Source organism: Anthonomus grandis, chromosome 4, assembly GCF_022605725.1.
Source record: "Anthonomus grandis grandis chromosome 4, icAntGran1.3, whole genome shotgun sequence".
In the NCBI taxonomy this organism is placed as follows: domain Eukaryota; kingdom Metazoa; phylum Arthropoda; class Insecta; order Coleoptera; family Curculionidae; genus Anthonomus; species Anthonomus grandis.
In genome coordinates this window covers 30,486,651-30,504,761 of record NC_065549.1, presented here as the reverse complement: position 1 = coordinate 30,504,761, position 18,111 = coordinate 30,486,651, and the positions used below count along the sequence as shown (strand labels likewise).

At 31.0% G+C, this 18,111-nt stretch overlaps 1 protein-coding gene across 2 annotated transcripts in view; it reads left to right on the top strand.

Annotated features, from left to right (window-relative positions):
* The window catches only part of LOC126735774 (centaurin-gamma-1A), a 293,447-nt gene that overhangs the window by 229,991 nt on the left and 45,345 nt on the right, over positions 1 to 18,111 (top strand). For both annotated transcript variants that reach the window (XM_050439880.1, XM_050439879.1), the window contains one exon: positions 6,598 to 6,830. In XM_050439880.1, the coding sequence (XP_050295837.1) occupies positions 6,598 to 6,830 (233 nt within the window). The remainder of the gene's footprint in view (positions 1 to 6,597; positions 6,831 to 18,111) is intronic.

The following is an 18,111-nucleotide window of genomic DNA, read 5'->3' as shown; positions in this document are numbered from 1 at the left end:
CTGTATAATTAATTTTTTATGCAAAATATGCCCAGAAAAAAAATAAAATTGACGGGTCCGAGCGATTTAAAAAAAAAATTACGAGATAATAAATTTCCTTACTTTAGGGACACCCTCCTTTTACGATCCACGTATGTGTAAGCATGTATTTGGGTTTCTATATCAAAGGTATTTAAAAAAAGTGGAAAATTGTCAACTACTCTACCATGTTAATCATAAGGTAGACCAGTGGGCAGTAGAACAGTGGGCTTGGCAGCCCACTGTTTTGTCAATTTCAATTTCAAGGTAGACTAGTGATGTTGCGTCTGATCTCCTGTTTCAGCTCTGCAATATTATTTGGGTGTTTCTTGTATAGACTCTTTTTCTTTTTCTGACTGGCAAATGGCACTGTTCGCTTGAAACCAGAATTCTTCAATGTCCATATCTTCCAACAGCCACCAGAAAAACTCGGTTAACTGAATTCTATTTACCCCGTATCGCGTCACTATTTACATTGCAACGTCATCCCTTGCTGCGACCTGCTTGTCCTTGACCAAAAAGCTCATCAAACAATCTTTTAGATTTTTCAATCCCAAAATACTGCGCGTGTAAATAGGCTTGGATAAATTTGGCAACAACATAAGTAATTCGAGCCAAGAGCTTTTATTGTAAAGAACTAGTATGTTCCATGCTTAGCCGGAATATGCTTTTAGAATGGTTTATATTATCTATATGGAGATATAGCATCTCAATAGACGAACTGTTACTATATTAGACAGCTGTATTGGAGATTAAAATTATTTGCAAAAATCAGTGTTTTGCTCCTAAGATCTCAAACGCTTTAAATTCAAGAAATCTAAGAGTTTGTAGAAACGAAAGTATTTTAGTATCTGATCAATAATCAGTACGGTTCTATAAAAAAAGTGAATCCAGGGAGTATTTCTATTTTGGTTTAAAATGGTGTTCAATAGGTTCGTGAGAATATAGTCAAATATGACAGAATTCATATTATTCTTTAAAAAAGGCCTAGAGTTGCATCATGCATTGTTACCAAAAATTTGGTATGTAATAATGTAAAAAGAGGCGTGTTTTTTGGTCCGCTAGTTGTAATTCGTCTAATGCCAATGTATTTGAATATAAAATATGTGTATTTTGTTAAGTTTACTATTTTCGCATTAAAAATATTTTGTACATTTTAATAATTATGTAATTAGCATACTTTTTTAGGTTGCATCATACTATATCAACAAAAGTCGCCAGATCAGCATAATACTCGTATGTTATTCATCTATTGCCTCATAATTATGTTTTATTATTTTATAAAATATTTATTATTTGTCGAATTTATTTGTAGGAATAAACTAAACTATGTCAAATTTATTGGTAATTTTTGTGATTTTTTTCCAATTTCAATAAACTATACTGAGTAAAGCAAATATGCAGGTGAGTATAAACCCCATATGATGTCATCTATTGATATTTGAACTTTCTATTATTGAAATACGGATATTGCATATGGGATCTTTAGAAATACTATCGAGGGAAGTAAAAAATTCTTGTTTAAATATCGTTCAAGTAAATAAGAGGGTATTTGAACAGGACCCTTTGAATTATTGCCATAAATATTTGGGTATTTACTTAAACTTACAGGCAGATGCAAGATCCTAAAGGATATATTTTGTCAAAAGCGAAACACTAGTTTAAGTGTGTATTTATAGATGGGAGATGAGAATTAGACTACCAGAGTTTTAGTTTCTTTGAAAACCTCATAGTAAAGTTATTACTTCAGTATTCACTGTGCTTTTTAACTATAGTGAGCTTTACTCTCCTCAAGATATTAAATTATATAAATCTCTTATTTTTTAAACTCCCTTTACTTAAAATATTCCTTCGAAGTAAACATGTTTATAAATATAAAATGGTCATATACGTGTGGTGTATATATACGATTCCAAAAATATCTAGACACTCCAAAATAAAATTTATTATTTCATATAATTTTGCCAATGGCGAAAATCGGGTGGAAATTACGCCAAGACGTCATTACCAAATATTTTGCTTTCGCGCTAAAAGTAGCATCGTTAGCAAATTCGGGAATTTAATTTTATTACGTGTAATGTTTGCTTTTGGAAAAGCTACTTGTTTTCCTTAGTATTACAGAAAATTAAACACCAGTGGTATAAATATATGTATACACGTGTATACGGCGCGTTGCAAAAGCAATGTAATGTATGTATGTGGGGTATTGTAAACAATAAGGTCTAAATCCGCTTTAGTACTACACGGACAATTATTTTGATTAAAAAATTGAAAATCTGTCCATTGCAACTATCAGTTACGCATATTTTATAATAAAAACTTTTTATACAGGGTATGTCATAGCAGCCAATATCAGCTTTTTTGTTTTATTATTTTAAATGTAACACATCGTATGTTAATCCATTTTTAGTATCACAAGCATACCATATTTTCAACTGTACGGCAATAAATAGTCTTCACTTAATAAATAGTAAAAGCGCCTATTTGTACGTTTATTCTTTTAGGTAATCAAATTATTAAATGTTATATGATAGATTTGTATTGAAAACAACTGTTATTTATACAAACTTTAGTCTGTCGGCCTATTTGTCTTTTTACTAAAATGCACTATTTAACGGAAACTATAGAAACCTAAATATTAATGATGATTGGGATTGATGATCGGATGTCAAACAGTTATTACAAGGAAGGCATTCTGATTTGTTTATTAAAAAAAATAATATTTAAAAACTACAACTAAGATTAATTAATGAATGTCTTATTAATTAAGTAGCAGACTTAGTTCTTGACTTAACTGGATTTGTTGCCTAAATTTTAGGTGTTAATATTTCTTGGCTTTTAAGAATATGTTGCTATCCATTTATTTTGAAAAAAATAGAAATTGGTGTACATTAGCCTCATAGAGGGGAGGTGCACCATCCTGCTGAAAGTAGACTCTTTCGTTGAAATTTCCATATTGTGTTGGAAATGCCCGTTTTAATTGTAATACCAAAGCATTTTGCAAAAACTGAAGATTTCTGTCATCAATTACATTTTGATATGAAAATGGGTAAATAATTTTATCTCTAATGAATTCCGCCCGCACATGAGTTGCTTGAGCTTGCTGTTGTGTATGTTGTTGGATGGACCAATGTTCATTTATTTTAGCATAGTAACGATAATAAAAACAAATTAAAAAGTTAGTAGGGGAAGTCTTTTCTCCACAAATAAAGAAGACTTCCCCTACTAACTTTTCAATTTTATATTGACTCCACTTCAGAATGGACTTCTTCCTTAATATAAAAACAAATAATATTTATAAGTAGTTAAAGTATTTTTAAAACAGTACTTGTTCTGCCTACTTGTCGATCAAGATCAGTCATTTTCTTGCAGCTCCTGGACTGGTATAGTTTTAAAAGCTCAGTTCGCTAATTTCTGCTGACTTGAAGTGAATTTTGAAACAGTTTTATGACATAAAAGTATGCTCGCAAGCTGTTTGTATTGACGGTATTATTAGTGTTTCCTGATACGAATAGAATATTAAGTTGACGACTGAGGTCTTTGTTTAGGAATAAACCCAACTGGTCCAAGTAAAATTTTTATTTCATGTAGGGCATTAAAACCTTAATAGATGTTGATTGACCGTCTCAGCTCCGAGGACCCAGTGAACGTATACGAATATCGAAAAGGATAATGATGATAGCGTTGGATTTCTATAAAAAGCTTTTCTATAAAATACGTTAATTATTAATCTGGTACTGTTTTTACTACCATAAACTTCTTTCAGTTTTGTTTGGTTTTCGGCATTAAGAGATAACTTTTTAACGACAGGTCGATAGTTGATTGAATCATATTTACATTTTTTTTGATATATCGATGCTTCCTGTGAGCTATTTTAACGAAAAAATTATGGCGAGCTCTATAAAAACCAAATTAAGATCTTATTTGCTCATTTGAAAAAAGCTCATTTTTAAAATGTGATCAAAATATATAAATTATGTGAAGAGTAAATTGAAAAACCAAAAAATAAAAATGTTTCTTGCACAGTCAATATGCCTATTGATCTCAAAATATGCATGAAGTAGGCAAGTTAGAGGTTATTACATAATTTTTGTGTCAAAGTTTTGCACTACCGTTAAAATTATTTTCCAGACAAATTAGAAATGAAATTTAGGAACAATATGGTATTAACATGCATGTAGAACCGTACGAAACTATTTACTTGATGGAGATCTTTATGAAGAGTTCCTGTTTTTATCAAAGGATAATAGAAATTCCGAATAGAGTTTTAATATATCTCATAATTCTTTTTCTCATGAAAAATGGAATCGACTATGAAGTGATGAATAATGCAAATGCCTAGATCTGATGTCAGGAAAAATGTAAGGAGACCAGTAGCCATTAGATTCGATTTCTAGATCGAACCAAAGTACCAAAATCTTCCTGTGAAGCATGGAGAAAATAATTCTCGCTCTGAGATAGGGCCGATCAATAATTTAAGTGCAGGTAAAATGGATCGATATAAATAGAGATATTGAAAAATTCTACAAAATTAAACATGCCATTTCGACTGATAGAAAAGTAACACAAAACACGCGCGCAAGATAATAAATTTTTATTTTTCTGAGAAAAACACAACTCTCCAATATCCACACTTATACCCCATTGTACAACTTGGTGATTGGCCATACTTCGCCACGTATCAGCACTTGCATTATATCCCTTCCTGTTTCCTAAATAACAAATATTTAATGTTAGTAGACGACTTAAAGTTTTGGAGACCTGTAGATAGCTTAAAATATCAAGCATTATTGCAGGATGCTCTAGTCTAAAACCACCAGAATTGAAACACGATGGACTGGGTCAACATTTGAGCTATTTTCTTCTGTTCGAGATTTGGGCATCATTTTAGAAGAGAATGACCATATTAACATTGTTTCAATAAAAGCATCTAAAATTCCTAGTTTTGTTACTAGGAATTGTAAATATTTTTTAATAGATTTCACAATATTGCCTTATTGTTGTTCGGCTACAATGGTTTTGAAATACTGTTCAGTTGTATGATTGCGCCCTATTACCAGAATCATGTTAATACTGGGGGGGAATTATATTGGAGGGATGCCAACATACATTGAGGTATTGTGCTTACCATACTCATTCTACCATTGAAAATCATCATTAATATTCTACTATTAAACAACAAATATCGCACCTAAGTGTCAGTCATGCCATGATATGTCAGGAGCTGTCTTTGTTTACAGAGTCATAAATGGATTCATCGATTGTCCAGATCTTTTGAGACAGACTAACTTTAATGTTCCCTATCAAATTTTACGATACCACAGTATTTTTAATACTCCTTTCCACGGAAAAAGCTATGGTATTCACAACATAGATATGTACATATTAGAGACCCAACAACTATTTAATAGTACTAAAACTGAGTGGTCCCAAATGTTTCTGGAAACTTTTAAGTTAATGGGTATGGCTATAATTTATATTTCAATTATTAGTAGAGGGCTGCAGAAATAAATCGTCCTAAAATGTTTCCATACTTTGACCTGTCCAAATTATATTTATTACTAGATGGTTATGAATATGAATTAAATTTTGAAATGTTGCGGAGAAGAAGAAGAAGAAGCTGATATTTTAAATACTATTTTATAAGGCGAGGAATCTTATTTGATAAAAGATTACATGCGTAATACTATTGCCATGAGAATCTCATTTTGATTTTAATCTAGGAATAGGAATTTTAATGCTATATCATTATAAAGTGACGAGATCACCATTGTCATTTCCTTTAATGTCTACTAATAAATGTAGTTTTAAGATTACCATTGTGCGCTAGTATTTTACATGCGCATTAGAACTTTTTAAATATGTTTGATTGGTCGCGAAAACTGTCAAATGTGGATGGTCAATAAAACTGTCAAATCACTAAATATTGTTCATTCAGATTTTTAAAATTTGAATGTAATTGTTTTAATATTTTATTCAATTACTTTTAGCTTTTTTTTAACTTATACTAGTTTACTACTGAACTAAATACTGATGAATGAACGAGTTCATTCATTTTGTTTCACTCAGTTTTGTGATAAATTATAGAAACTAAGATCCAGTCCACTTCTCCATACGATCACACATACATACGTACATATATATTTTGTATGTCTTTAAGTAAAGATTTCTTTACAGCTGTTCATCACAGATTAAAATTTCACTAGCACATGCAAAACATACGATCCAATTCTAGTAACATAAATTCCAAACGTGTTAACTTCATTAGCATTCTGTCAAGATAAAGCCTTAAAGCCTCGTTTACAGAAGGTACATTTTTTATAGCATAGTAAGACGTGCGGCCATTCTTTTGGGTCACCCGACATATGGCGTGTAACGTCGGCAATAAAAATAAGCAAACGCCACTTTAAATTTATTTTGGCAGCCTAAATTTGGACTTTGGTTTACCTTAAAAGGAAAGAGTTAAGCAATAAATGTAGTGTACTGTTGTTTTACGAAATTGCATTTTAGGTAAAGTTTAAAATATTCGATGTGGATGGAAACCATATATCTAATATTAATATGAGGTTTTCTTTACAGATTCTTTCGTGAACTCGCAAGAATGGACCTTGTCAAGAGCAGTTCCAGATCTTCGGCTTGGCATAGTGGGATCATTAAGTTCGGGAAAATCCGCTTTGGTCCACAGATACCTTACGGGGTCCTATATGCAAGAGGAGAGTCCTGAAGGTGGTAGATTTAAGAAGGAGATACTGGTTGAAAATCAGAGCTATCTGCTTCTTATTAGAGACGAAGGAGGTCCTCCGGAATTACAGGTTAGAATATTAATTTTCGCGAAATGTTTAGTCTTAACTGTAACTCTCATATATTGTTACTTTGCACGACCGAAACTAGGAGTTTATATTTTTTTACTTGATGGTCAAAATCCATTTTGCTCACTTTTTTACTTCTCATATTATATCATGCCATTTAGTTGACTGATAAGTTTTTTTTCTCTTTTGTCTATTGTAGTCTATTGCATTAATTGTTTTTGTCATCATCATCCAATAGAAAAAAGAAAGTAAAAAAAACGAAACCCCCACTAAATTATGCTTTATTGTTTCTGCAGTAATTTCTTAAAAATGTAGTTTTTAAAAGAATGTAAACTAAAAATGTTTTATAATTTTTGAAATTTGATAAGAAAATGATCTTTTATAAGTAATTTCTTCTTCCTTTATACCGGGTATTAATATTGTGAACATCTGTGCGAAATTTTATTTTATTATGCAAGTAAGGTGGGGATCTTAAATTAATTATTTAAAAAAACACTGAAGATGCGTGCAAAATCTTTCTGTTGTGCATAGTCAACCACCTAGTTTCCTTAAGCTTGTATTTTATGGGGTTGCGCTTCCTTATACCATATATTAGTCTAAGGAACGCATTTTGGAGTTTCTGAATTCTACTCCCTTCAGAAGTTCTTAGGCATGGACCATACACTGCATCGCAATGATTAAGCTGTGCTGGGACCAGCGAATCACACAGTAGAATTTTTGTTTTTCTATTTAAAATCATCGTCCACATCGCTACGATGTGGGTAAATATTTTTAAGGTTTAAAAAGCCTTTTTGAATACGTGAATTTACATGCTGCGTAAATCGCAGGTCACTATCCAGAATCAAACCCAAGCTCATGCCAGTACTCTACGTGTTTTATAGGCTCGTTATTGATATGAATTAGGTCCCGATAATCCTGTAAGAAATTCCTTTTGCCCCCAAACAGCATAAATGCTGATTTCATAAAATTTAATTGTAAGCAATGATTTTTAGAAAACTCGTAAACATTAGTAAGGTCATAATTAATGGCAGCCACTGCTTAAGAAACTTTCACCTGGTTAAAATGAGAGATATATTTGAGTATTATCAGCATAATAGTGCTGCTTAGATGATATGAATATTTTTGACATATTTGATAGATAAATTGAAAAAAAGATTAGCCCAAGGATGGAGCCCTGGGGCACGCCAGAATAAATCTTTAGAAAACAGAATCTACCCCATTATAACAAATTAAATAAGAAAACAAATAAAAATATTTTAATGAGTCATAATATAGTTTATTTTTTCCCAATAACGTACAAGGTTATGCCTGTTTATCTTTTTATTTGATCGCGGGAAATAATTTTATTTTGTAACTTTAAGTAAATTAAAATTACTTTGAACACCTGATAATCTTCCCTTAAAATCTAAGACATTAGTGAGGAAATTCGCATTATTATCATATCACGTAAACATCACAGCTGTGTAGTATAAGATCTTGATGATGATGAGTGAACTCATCGAAATGCAAACTCTTGGAAAAAAGATTGGTATTTTCATTTGTGGAGAAAAGCCTTCCCACCTTCCCGACCTGCTATAATAAATTTGGTTTTAGGTGCAGGGGCAACAGCATTGGAATTTGTTGTTAATATTTGTCAATTTTTCGGTAAAACTCAGTGCGTTATGAAAATCAAAAGCAGTGTTGTCAAGGCGTGCAGGAAGTGTCAATACAATGTACAGGGTGTCTCTAAAGGCGATTAAATTGGCAAAGGAGTGTAAAGTTTGTAAAAAGTTTGTGGGAAAGAAGATTATAAGGGCGTATTTTCACCTGGAATGCGTAAAGGTCGCAGAGGTTGGAGCAACATTTATGGCTGCTGAAACCTCCTTGGCGGTTTTTTAGTGCTATAGGGATGAAGGACTTTTGGACTTAAGATTAGAATGAATACACACCATTCCACTGTATATTATCTGGTAATGATTTTAGCCTTAAAAATAAAGAAAAAGGAAAAAGCAGAGCTAAAAGAGAAGAAAAAAAAAGGTCCAAAATCTTAGCAGTCCTGGTATGATGACGATAAACTTCTAAATAATGACGTAGAATGTTTGAAGGCTATTGTAAATACTGAGGAAACTAGATTAAGCAAAAATAATTTGTTTTACTTGCTTCGTGAGTGAGGGGACTGAGAATAAGGTTGCAATAGAAAAAGTTGCTAAAGTATTACATTCTTAAAAATTTCTTTAGGCAAGCAGTGACCTTGGAGTCTTGTCATCAAAATTACTTACAAATGAGCATAGTGATCATAGTGATAATGTTGGCGTCGCGGAAATAGGCACTTCGACTGTCTTTTTAAAGTGACTTGCAGAATAGGGATTGATGCAAAATTTTTAACTAAGCTGAAAAAATACAAATACTGCCCTAAAAATATATTAAATTGTTTTAATATTCATACCCCACTTCGCACTATGAAGGTGATTAAGAAGAAGTCTCCGTGATTGCTGCAATGCATAATGTAATAAAAGATTAAAAAAATTAACCGTGTAAATTGTCTCAATGTTTACAATAATAAATCTAAAACCTATTCAGAAACTTTGACTAATTTGGATTGTACTTGCGATGTTATAAACACTTTTTGTAAAAAGTTAGTTCGAAAAGTATCACCTTCGGCACATGGAATTATAATACAAAATTATCTTGGTCGAAGAATTGGCGATTTTGAATTTTAATTGAATGAAGTTAGTGATCAAGATATTAAGAGAGCAATTTCAGTACTTAAATGTAATACCCACTGTTCTGATTACATCTTACTAAATATGATTAAACTCAGTTGTCCATTAATCGTTCTTATTCTAGGTCATATATTTAATTTTTGCTTAGAAAATTGGGTTTTCTAACGGCTTGAAAAATTTCTGTCATTAGGCTTTTACCTAAAACTTCGAAAAAATAAAAGAATAATAGGGTATTTAGACAATCATGACATAATTCGATCTATAGGTACTCTTGCGAGTTTTGGTTCACAGAGTATTTGGGCTAAAGGGAACTTTAAGTTATTTTTAAATAATTGATCCATGAATTTTTTAATTTCAAATTCTTGCTTTTATTTATCCTATATTTAGATGACTTGTTTGGCAAAATTATTTTATGGTTTCATTTGCAAAAGTTGAATATTTTTGTTTGTGACTTTTCACAAATTGTTACCATTTTCTTATTTTTCTAAGTTGGTTGAGGTTATGTGTGTTAAGGATCTATTTAGGTTACTGTATGTTTTTACACTTAATAGACACATATATTTAGCTCATTAAACTTCTTTGTAAATCTTTCCAATTCTTACATAAGATTAAAAACTCATTTATATAAGAAATTTCAAAAAATAAAGTACTTTAGATACATTTGAAGAACGAAGACATTACACTGAAAAAAAAAGTGAAAGGAAAGCAATCAAATAAGTTTCTTTGATTTACTGCATTCCTTTAAATAAAGGAATGCAGCAAATAAATTAATATCTATTTAGTAAATAATTAGAAATAAGAGAGAAAGAGAGATAAAAATGCCGTTGATATAACGATAATTACTAAATTTTATATTCAAGTATACCTTTAGACTTTAGAAGCCCGGTTTATTAAAATCAAGTAGCAAAGTTACTCAGAAAGGAAAGGCCTATTATTATAAATTGATATTAGTATACCCTTTACAATCATAGAATCGTTGTTAAATATACAGGGTGTCCGAGAAAAAACAGTCCACCCTAAAAATGTTGTTTAGCCAAAAACGGCGGCACACGTCACCTTGACCTTCCATAGTCCTATTAAATTTTATTTCCTACATAGTCCTATTTTTATTTTTTTTTATTAATTCGTTCTCAAGAATGGAGATAAAAAAATAAACCTTATATTAAATGAAAAAAAATAAATTTAACATCTATTTTATTAAATATTGAAAATGATCTCTGTTTACCTCCATACAAAAATCTAATTGTTGTGTAAAACATCTGCGCACATTATCGAACATTACGGGCGTTATTAACTGACATTTATTAACAATTCTATTTCGAAAATCTTCAAGGGAGTCAGGCTTTGTGGCAAAGACTTTGATTTTTAGAGACCCTATAAAAAAAATCCAAAGGGATAAGATCGGGAGATCTAGCAGGCCATTCTACGGTACCTCTCCAGCCAATCAACAAAAATATTTTACAGCAAATTTCTTACACGATTTAACCTATCACTAAAGTACTCACAAAATTGTACATGACTATCAAAAACATCTTCATTTAGGTCATTTACTGGTTTGGTTTTGTAGGCAGGATATTTGTGTAATTTTAAAAGTTTGTGAACGGTACTTTTAGACTCGCAAAATGCGGTAGCAATTTTTTTGAGCAGGTGTATTAGGTTCCATCTCAACATTACCCAACACTGCAATTTTTACCACTTCATTTCTCCCTGGATGATGAAATTCATTTTTCTGTTTTGTACTGACTCTACTTCTTGAAACTTCCTCATCCAATCGGTTACATAAGGATGGTTTACCCTTTTATCCGGATGATAACCATGATAACCACATAAAGAACGTTCTGCTGCTCTAGCAGACTTATTTTGTCGATAATAGAAACCCACCAACTCTTCCTTCTTGCAGCGTATAAACCATTGTTATCAATATAAACAGGATTAGATTAAACAAATACTTCGCGCTACTGTTTTTATTGCTCACTTCAACAAAACACCGATACCTACCAAAATAAAAATAACTAAACCAACAAAAGCGTCGAAATATGCAGGTATTTACTGCACGTTTTGATGTTTTTGTCAAAATAACTTTTTTCTTGATTACAGATAACATCTGGATATGCAGGCAAAAAATTATAAGATTTAAACTTTTCAAAAATGTCAGCCACATCTATTCTTCCCTACTCCCATTTAAAAAAATTGACATGGGGGTGAGGGTATAACGTTAGAGAAATGCAATTTATGTCAAGAAATGTCCCCCTCCCTCTATTAAATTTAACATGTTCGGCCGTTTTTGGCTAAACAATTTATTTTTCAAGATTTTCAGGGTGGGCTGTTTTGTGTCAGATATTCTGTATATTGTCTTCTCATTATATATTTTTTTATTTTTTTGTGAGATTTTAAACTTAAAAAACTATTCCAGTGGAAACCTATCTAAATATAGATACAATTTCACATGACCCACTGAACTTGAACTAGTACATCATACTCCCTTCTTATTACGGTAGCAAAACCGTATTACTTATAAAAAATTACATAAAAAAATCCTTTAACATATAATAGGGGGTTGAAACCTTTTTCTATTCGTCTATCTACCTGCGCTGCCGTAACCTAACGTAAGTTATGTGGTTTACATGTTTGGACAGAGGGAGGGATTTATGTAATTCTAAATTAACGGTTTAGATTACGTAAGGGTGTATTAACAGAACGTTTTAAGAATCAGGTTTAAGAAACATTTATGCATAGAAAAATCTGGTACAGGATGCCATAGCTATTTTGATGATACAACGGAATATTTTATAGAGCCTTTAAATTGGAACAACCACTTTATAGAATAATCGAAACTGTAAATTATTAATAAAATCCTTTATTTCCAGATATCCATCATCAATCGCCTAATTGCCTTGTATTATTCTTAAATATGAGATTTCGCGATTACAAGGTTTAAAAATGGTAAACCATAATAAATGCGTACGTGTATTCTTCTTGAATCTTAAAGCATCGGCCATTTATTTTTATATTGATCTAGATAAAAAGTAACCAGTCACGATTTTTGTGTTACTTCAATAAGAAAAAACGAACAGATGCAGATTCGTATAGCGAATTCCCTTTTAAACCTGACATTAACTACACACGATGACTGTGCGATTAAAATGAATTGAGAGAATGTAGAGTTGCTGAGTTATCACAGGTTTAATTTATGAATTTTAAACAATTGTATCAAGAATAAATTTGAAATTGGGAAGAAACCATTATTGTAAATCCGGTTTTGTTCAAATGTTATTTACTGACATTTCTTTCGTTTCTATGGATTCTTACTTAGTTTTTATTCTTACTTCAGTTTTTTTTCCTTCTGGTCTTTTCTTCATTTTATCATATTTAAGAGTAAACATCTTGCGGTGTAGAAATCATTTTACATCTTAAATGAATTAAACTCCAGAGCGTATTCAATTCTGACAATGGCTTTTGCGCACGTTTCTTTCGATTTCTCGACTACTAACGCTGATTAATTATTTAATATCCCATTTTTTTTGGAACATTCGACAAATTCAGTAGATTGTATACGTTCTTCTTAGAGGTATCTAATTAGCTCTTATAGATTATGAAGTTAGAAGGGAAGTCAAAAAAGAAACAGCTATTAATAGATAGCCTTACTCACTCACAACTTTTAAGATGATCTACCAACAGAAAATCATTATTTTTTTTTTATTAACGGCTTCATAATAATTATTGAAACAGAGTAGAACACCAGGAACAGTTATCCGTCATTGTCCAAAAAAGACGATAAGGAAGCTCTAGACGCTTTGAAATTAACTATAATGCCACTATTTAGAAAGTTCTTAAGAACTATCTTTGATTGTCGACTTAGAACATTGAAAGGCTATAATTAGTAAACAACAACACTGTTTAAGTTCGCCATGTGCACAGAGGCAAGGGGAATGTTTTGATTACTAACATATTCATCAATTCTCAAGTTGTCAAGTTTAGAAAAATTTTCAAAACAAGAAATTTTCAGCTATATATCAACGTATATAATAATGTTAATTTAAGCTATTGGTGTTAGATTTTAAAAATAAAAACTAGATATATATGTCTGTGCACATGGCGTATATATATACATATAATATATATATATATATATATATATATATATATATATATATATATATATTATTGAATAATATTATTGAATAATATATATATATATATTATTCTAAGCGCAGAAACAAGATCTTCACAGCAAAATAAAAATTATTAAACATTATTATTCCTAAAACTTATTTTCTAAAAAATTTGAAATAGCAACACCGCAAAAGCTGATGTCATCCTGCGAAATGTCATCTTGACAAACGGCTTGTGTTTAAATTCGGCATTTGTGAAGTTCTGTGTTTTTTCTTTAGTTTTTGGTTGAAAAAAGAAAAAGGTTAAGTCATTTCAGTATTTTTGTGAACTGTTACAATAGTAAAAACTTGTGTCGTTTGTGCCGCCACCCTGGGAAAAAGGCGATTTAAGCAAATATTTTCGCAAATATCGATATTGTTATAACATCATATTAAGGGACAAGCGTCGTCATAACCGTAGAATAATAATAACTTAAGAAATCTATAATGATTATAAAATATTTAATTTCCATAAAAATGCTTTTTATTAGAAGTAAAACGCATAAAGAGTTCAAAAACGGTAATATTGTTTATAATTTAAAGCATAATCTATTAATAATAAATTTTTATCATGTTAATATTTTTTGACGGCGTCACTGGGAAAGATTAGTTGTGTCGGTGGAATCAAGAAGCAGCGTTGCGATGTTGTTGCCTTTTTCTCTAATATACGTGATATACTACTTTCATTTAACTTTGAACGCTGACTTCTTTATAGAGTACCTTATCATATTAAATAAAAAAGAATGGTTCATATTTTATTAAAGAGGAATAGTATTGTTTTGCCCCTGTCAAAATAAGTGACAAATTTTTATGATATTATAAAGTGTGTTTTTTTGTAATTTCTACCTAAGCATTTGGCATCATTGCATCAGAGATGTTGCAAGCAAACAAACTGCCCATTGTTCCACGGCAATGCTAATTCTAGCCTTTCAATGTTCTAAGCAAATTTCAAACCTTTTTTCTTGCTACTTTTTAATAATGTTTTAATAAAGTTAAAATCAAAAACAACCACCATTTAAATAAAAACGTGCTATTGTCGTATTTCGATAGAAGCTCCCGTTTTCGGAAAAAAGAAACAAATAAATTGTTGAAAAAAAGTTGTGCAATATGAACTTGTACGGTCTTATTTTTAATCACTTAATGAAATTAAAAGATGTCTTTAAAACTCTATCGGGTATGCACATAACATAAGACTATCAGAAGTACTTTCAATTGTAACAAATATTCAAGGGAGTTGCCATTTTGACGCAGACATAATCTCGGTCTACATTTAATTGTATAAGTATCCGCCAGTCCATTAAATCAATATCCATTCAAATTCCTATAGTTTCCATTTCTAAAGTCATAGTAAAAATCAGTATGCTGAAGGTTGATAGGACTCTATTTATTGTACGATATGATACACTCATAACCTTTTGCCCCGACAACCTCCAAAAACAAATTCTTTTTATTAGGTTTTTGTTTGTGTTAAAAGAGATTTAAGAATCCAAATTCTTGGTCCATTTGATATGCAATCACCGTCAAGGCATCCGAACTCATTATTAGTCCAACGTGAATTAGATAGATTTTCAAATAGATGGAAATTACATGCGGGATACTGCAAGGTTACAATTTCAACAGCCTTATAATGCCAACCATAAACATTTGCTGATGAGAGTGGTATATACAGACTATATGCTATAAACCTTGTATTATTTATTTCGCATAATGTATTTTTATGCAATTTTTAAACAGCATGACTGGATCCTGTCAGTAATGAAAATAATCAGTCCACCTCCACTTTGTTTCTGACAGGTCATGAAATGACGGTAACTTCGTAATTGAATAGTTCCCACTCTATCTTATTAATCTTATCTTATCGTTATGGTCCATGCGGGCTAGAACCGACTGAACTCTTTAAAAAAGAATAGGACGCTACTATTTTTTCTTCAAATACAGATATTTTTTCAAATCATTTAATTTAGAGTAAATTTCGTCTCTTGGCTTTTTCGTCTTTTCGTTTTCTTCGGCGTACGGTTTTTGCATAACAAAATAAAATCCATTGTTCAAAATTTATTTCTCGCTATAATTCAAATTTTTAATTTCATTCGTTTGATAATACTTACGGTATTTATTATACGGAAAAAAATATTTGCCTTTAATGTGGAATTCGGTAGCAGAAAGTGAATTTTTGACAATGTTAATGTTGAAAATAAGATTTTTTCTTAATCTGTATCTCAAAATCTAATAATTTTCGGATAGGGGTTTATGGCGCAAATTTGCTTGTTTTGAGGTCCTCTACAACCCTTCCAAGTTTGTTCCACTAATTATTACTTTTTGAGTCCGCATACCACTAACATTTTGAAACTAAAACTCTAATGGGGTGTTAGCTGGCTCAGCTTCTCTTGAACTCGCTACTAATAAAGTGGATGTGATTTTGAATGAATTTTTTTTACTTACAAAATTCAACTAATAAACTAAATGTCAACAAGCATTTAGACTTTAAATTATTACTAAAATAGTTATTATAGTTGGTTTTTGATATACCTAATCATGATGTACTTAATATTTTAATAATTTTTTTTTTTGAAAATTGTCTTTTATCAATCAGTTATCTAAGGATATTGTTATAATAGCTATAGGCAATAAACAAAATTGCATTTCACGACAATACAACTTAATCCAAACACAACGGTTAAATGCGTCTTAATTACGACTTGACTAAAAACACAACTCATAATAATGACTTTACAAGTTAATCGTTTTTATACGTCTTGGACTAACATACGTCCTTACAATAACCTTAACGTCGTAATAACAACTTGACAAACTTGCCTTTACGTCTTTGACTTGACACATCTTTTAGATAAACAACACGGCTATTTGTTTATCAATCAAATCAACGGTGATAAATCCATCTTATACCACACGCCTTTCATTTGCTGCGTTTTAGCAAAGACTCTTTTCTCAACATCTCAACTAACTATATGTTATTCGTCGTTTATGATTTAAAAAAAGAACCCTTCAAAAAGTAGCGAGTAGCAACCTCCGTCTCGCGCTGGAACTCGTTTATCTATTTTTCTATCGTGAATGTTTCTCTAGACAAAACTTGAGAAACTCATATACTTACTTATGAAAAGCAGAATTTGCAAATTTCCCATTCATATACATACATCATATTCATACCCTACGCTCCAACCATTTTTAAGATATTTTTATGCAACTAGCATCGATTTGGCCGGATAAAGGCAGGTTTATTGGAAATCCCATTGAGTAAGAAAGGAGCAATAGATATATTCTGTTCGAAATTGTAAGGCTACTAGTAGTAGGGTTGGCTGTTGCATTGATTATGTGAAAAATGTGTATTTACTTTTTATATGAATGGCATGTGATAATAAAAAACTTTTTTTGAATACTTTAATCAGGTATATCCTTCGATTTACATCGAATTAGTCAACTAAGTGAAATTATTCGCAAAGGAACAGTTAAAATTCCTACTGCTTTACTAAATGAGTGTAATTTATAAACTAGGTTTAATTCTCCTATTACTGTCGTAAACAATTTAATTTCTTAAAATGCCAGAACTTGGACCGGAGGTACTACAGAGACCTTATAACATAGACATTATTTTTCAAATTGCTCAGTTATAAAGATGCTTAGAAATATAATGATGTTTTTATAGTCCTATCTATTATCTCTTGTAGTTTTTTTTTACTACAATTATATCACTCCGCAAATATTTGTTCAAAAATGCACGAGAAGAATAAGCATTGCTGCCGACTTCTGACCAGTTTTTTTCAATTACAAGAAATACAGTGTCATCTGCAAAAACTGATATGTTGCTATTTAGATTTAGTTTTAAGATACCGTTTATGTATATAGTGAATAGAATAGGTCCCAATACTCTCTGAGGAACTCGTATTCAACCAACATACAGTAGTGGCAGAAAGTAGAGCAACTTTTAAAAAAATAAAATTTCTTGACAACTAACGAAAGGAATAACAATGATATTTATCCACAATACTTTTGGTCAAGTAGGTAGTCTTAAATCAGATAAGAATTGACCTTCTAAATATTTCTGTTTATTTTTAAACTGATAAGAATTTGTGTACCTGGCAAAAAGTAGAGCAACATTTTTCTTAGAACTTACAAATCGAATAATATTAGTTTAATTCCAGCTGTTTACCGGTTGCATTAAAAGCAAAGTTAGTTTACAATGCCTAGAGGACGGCCTTTATCCGTTGATTTAAAAACACGAATTATAGACTGTCACAAAAATGGTGAAAAACGAATCAATATTGCAAGAAGGTTTAGTTTGAATAAATCTATAGTATCGCGAATAATTTCACGTTATGTGAAGCATGGACATGTTTTACCTAGAAAAAAAACAGGAAGACCAAGAAAAACCGATAAATATCAAGATAAACAAATTTTGAAAATATCTCAGAGTGA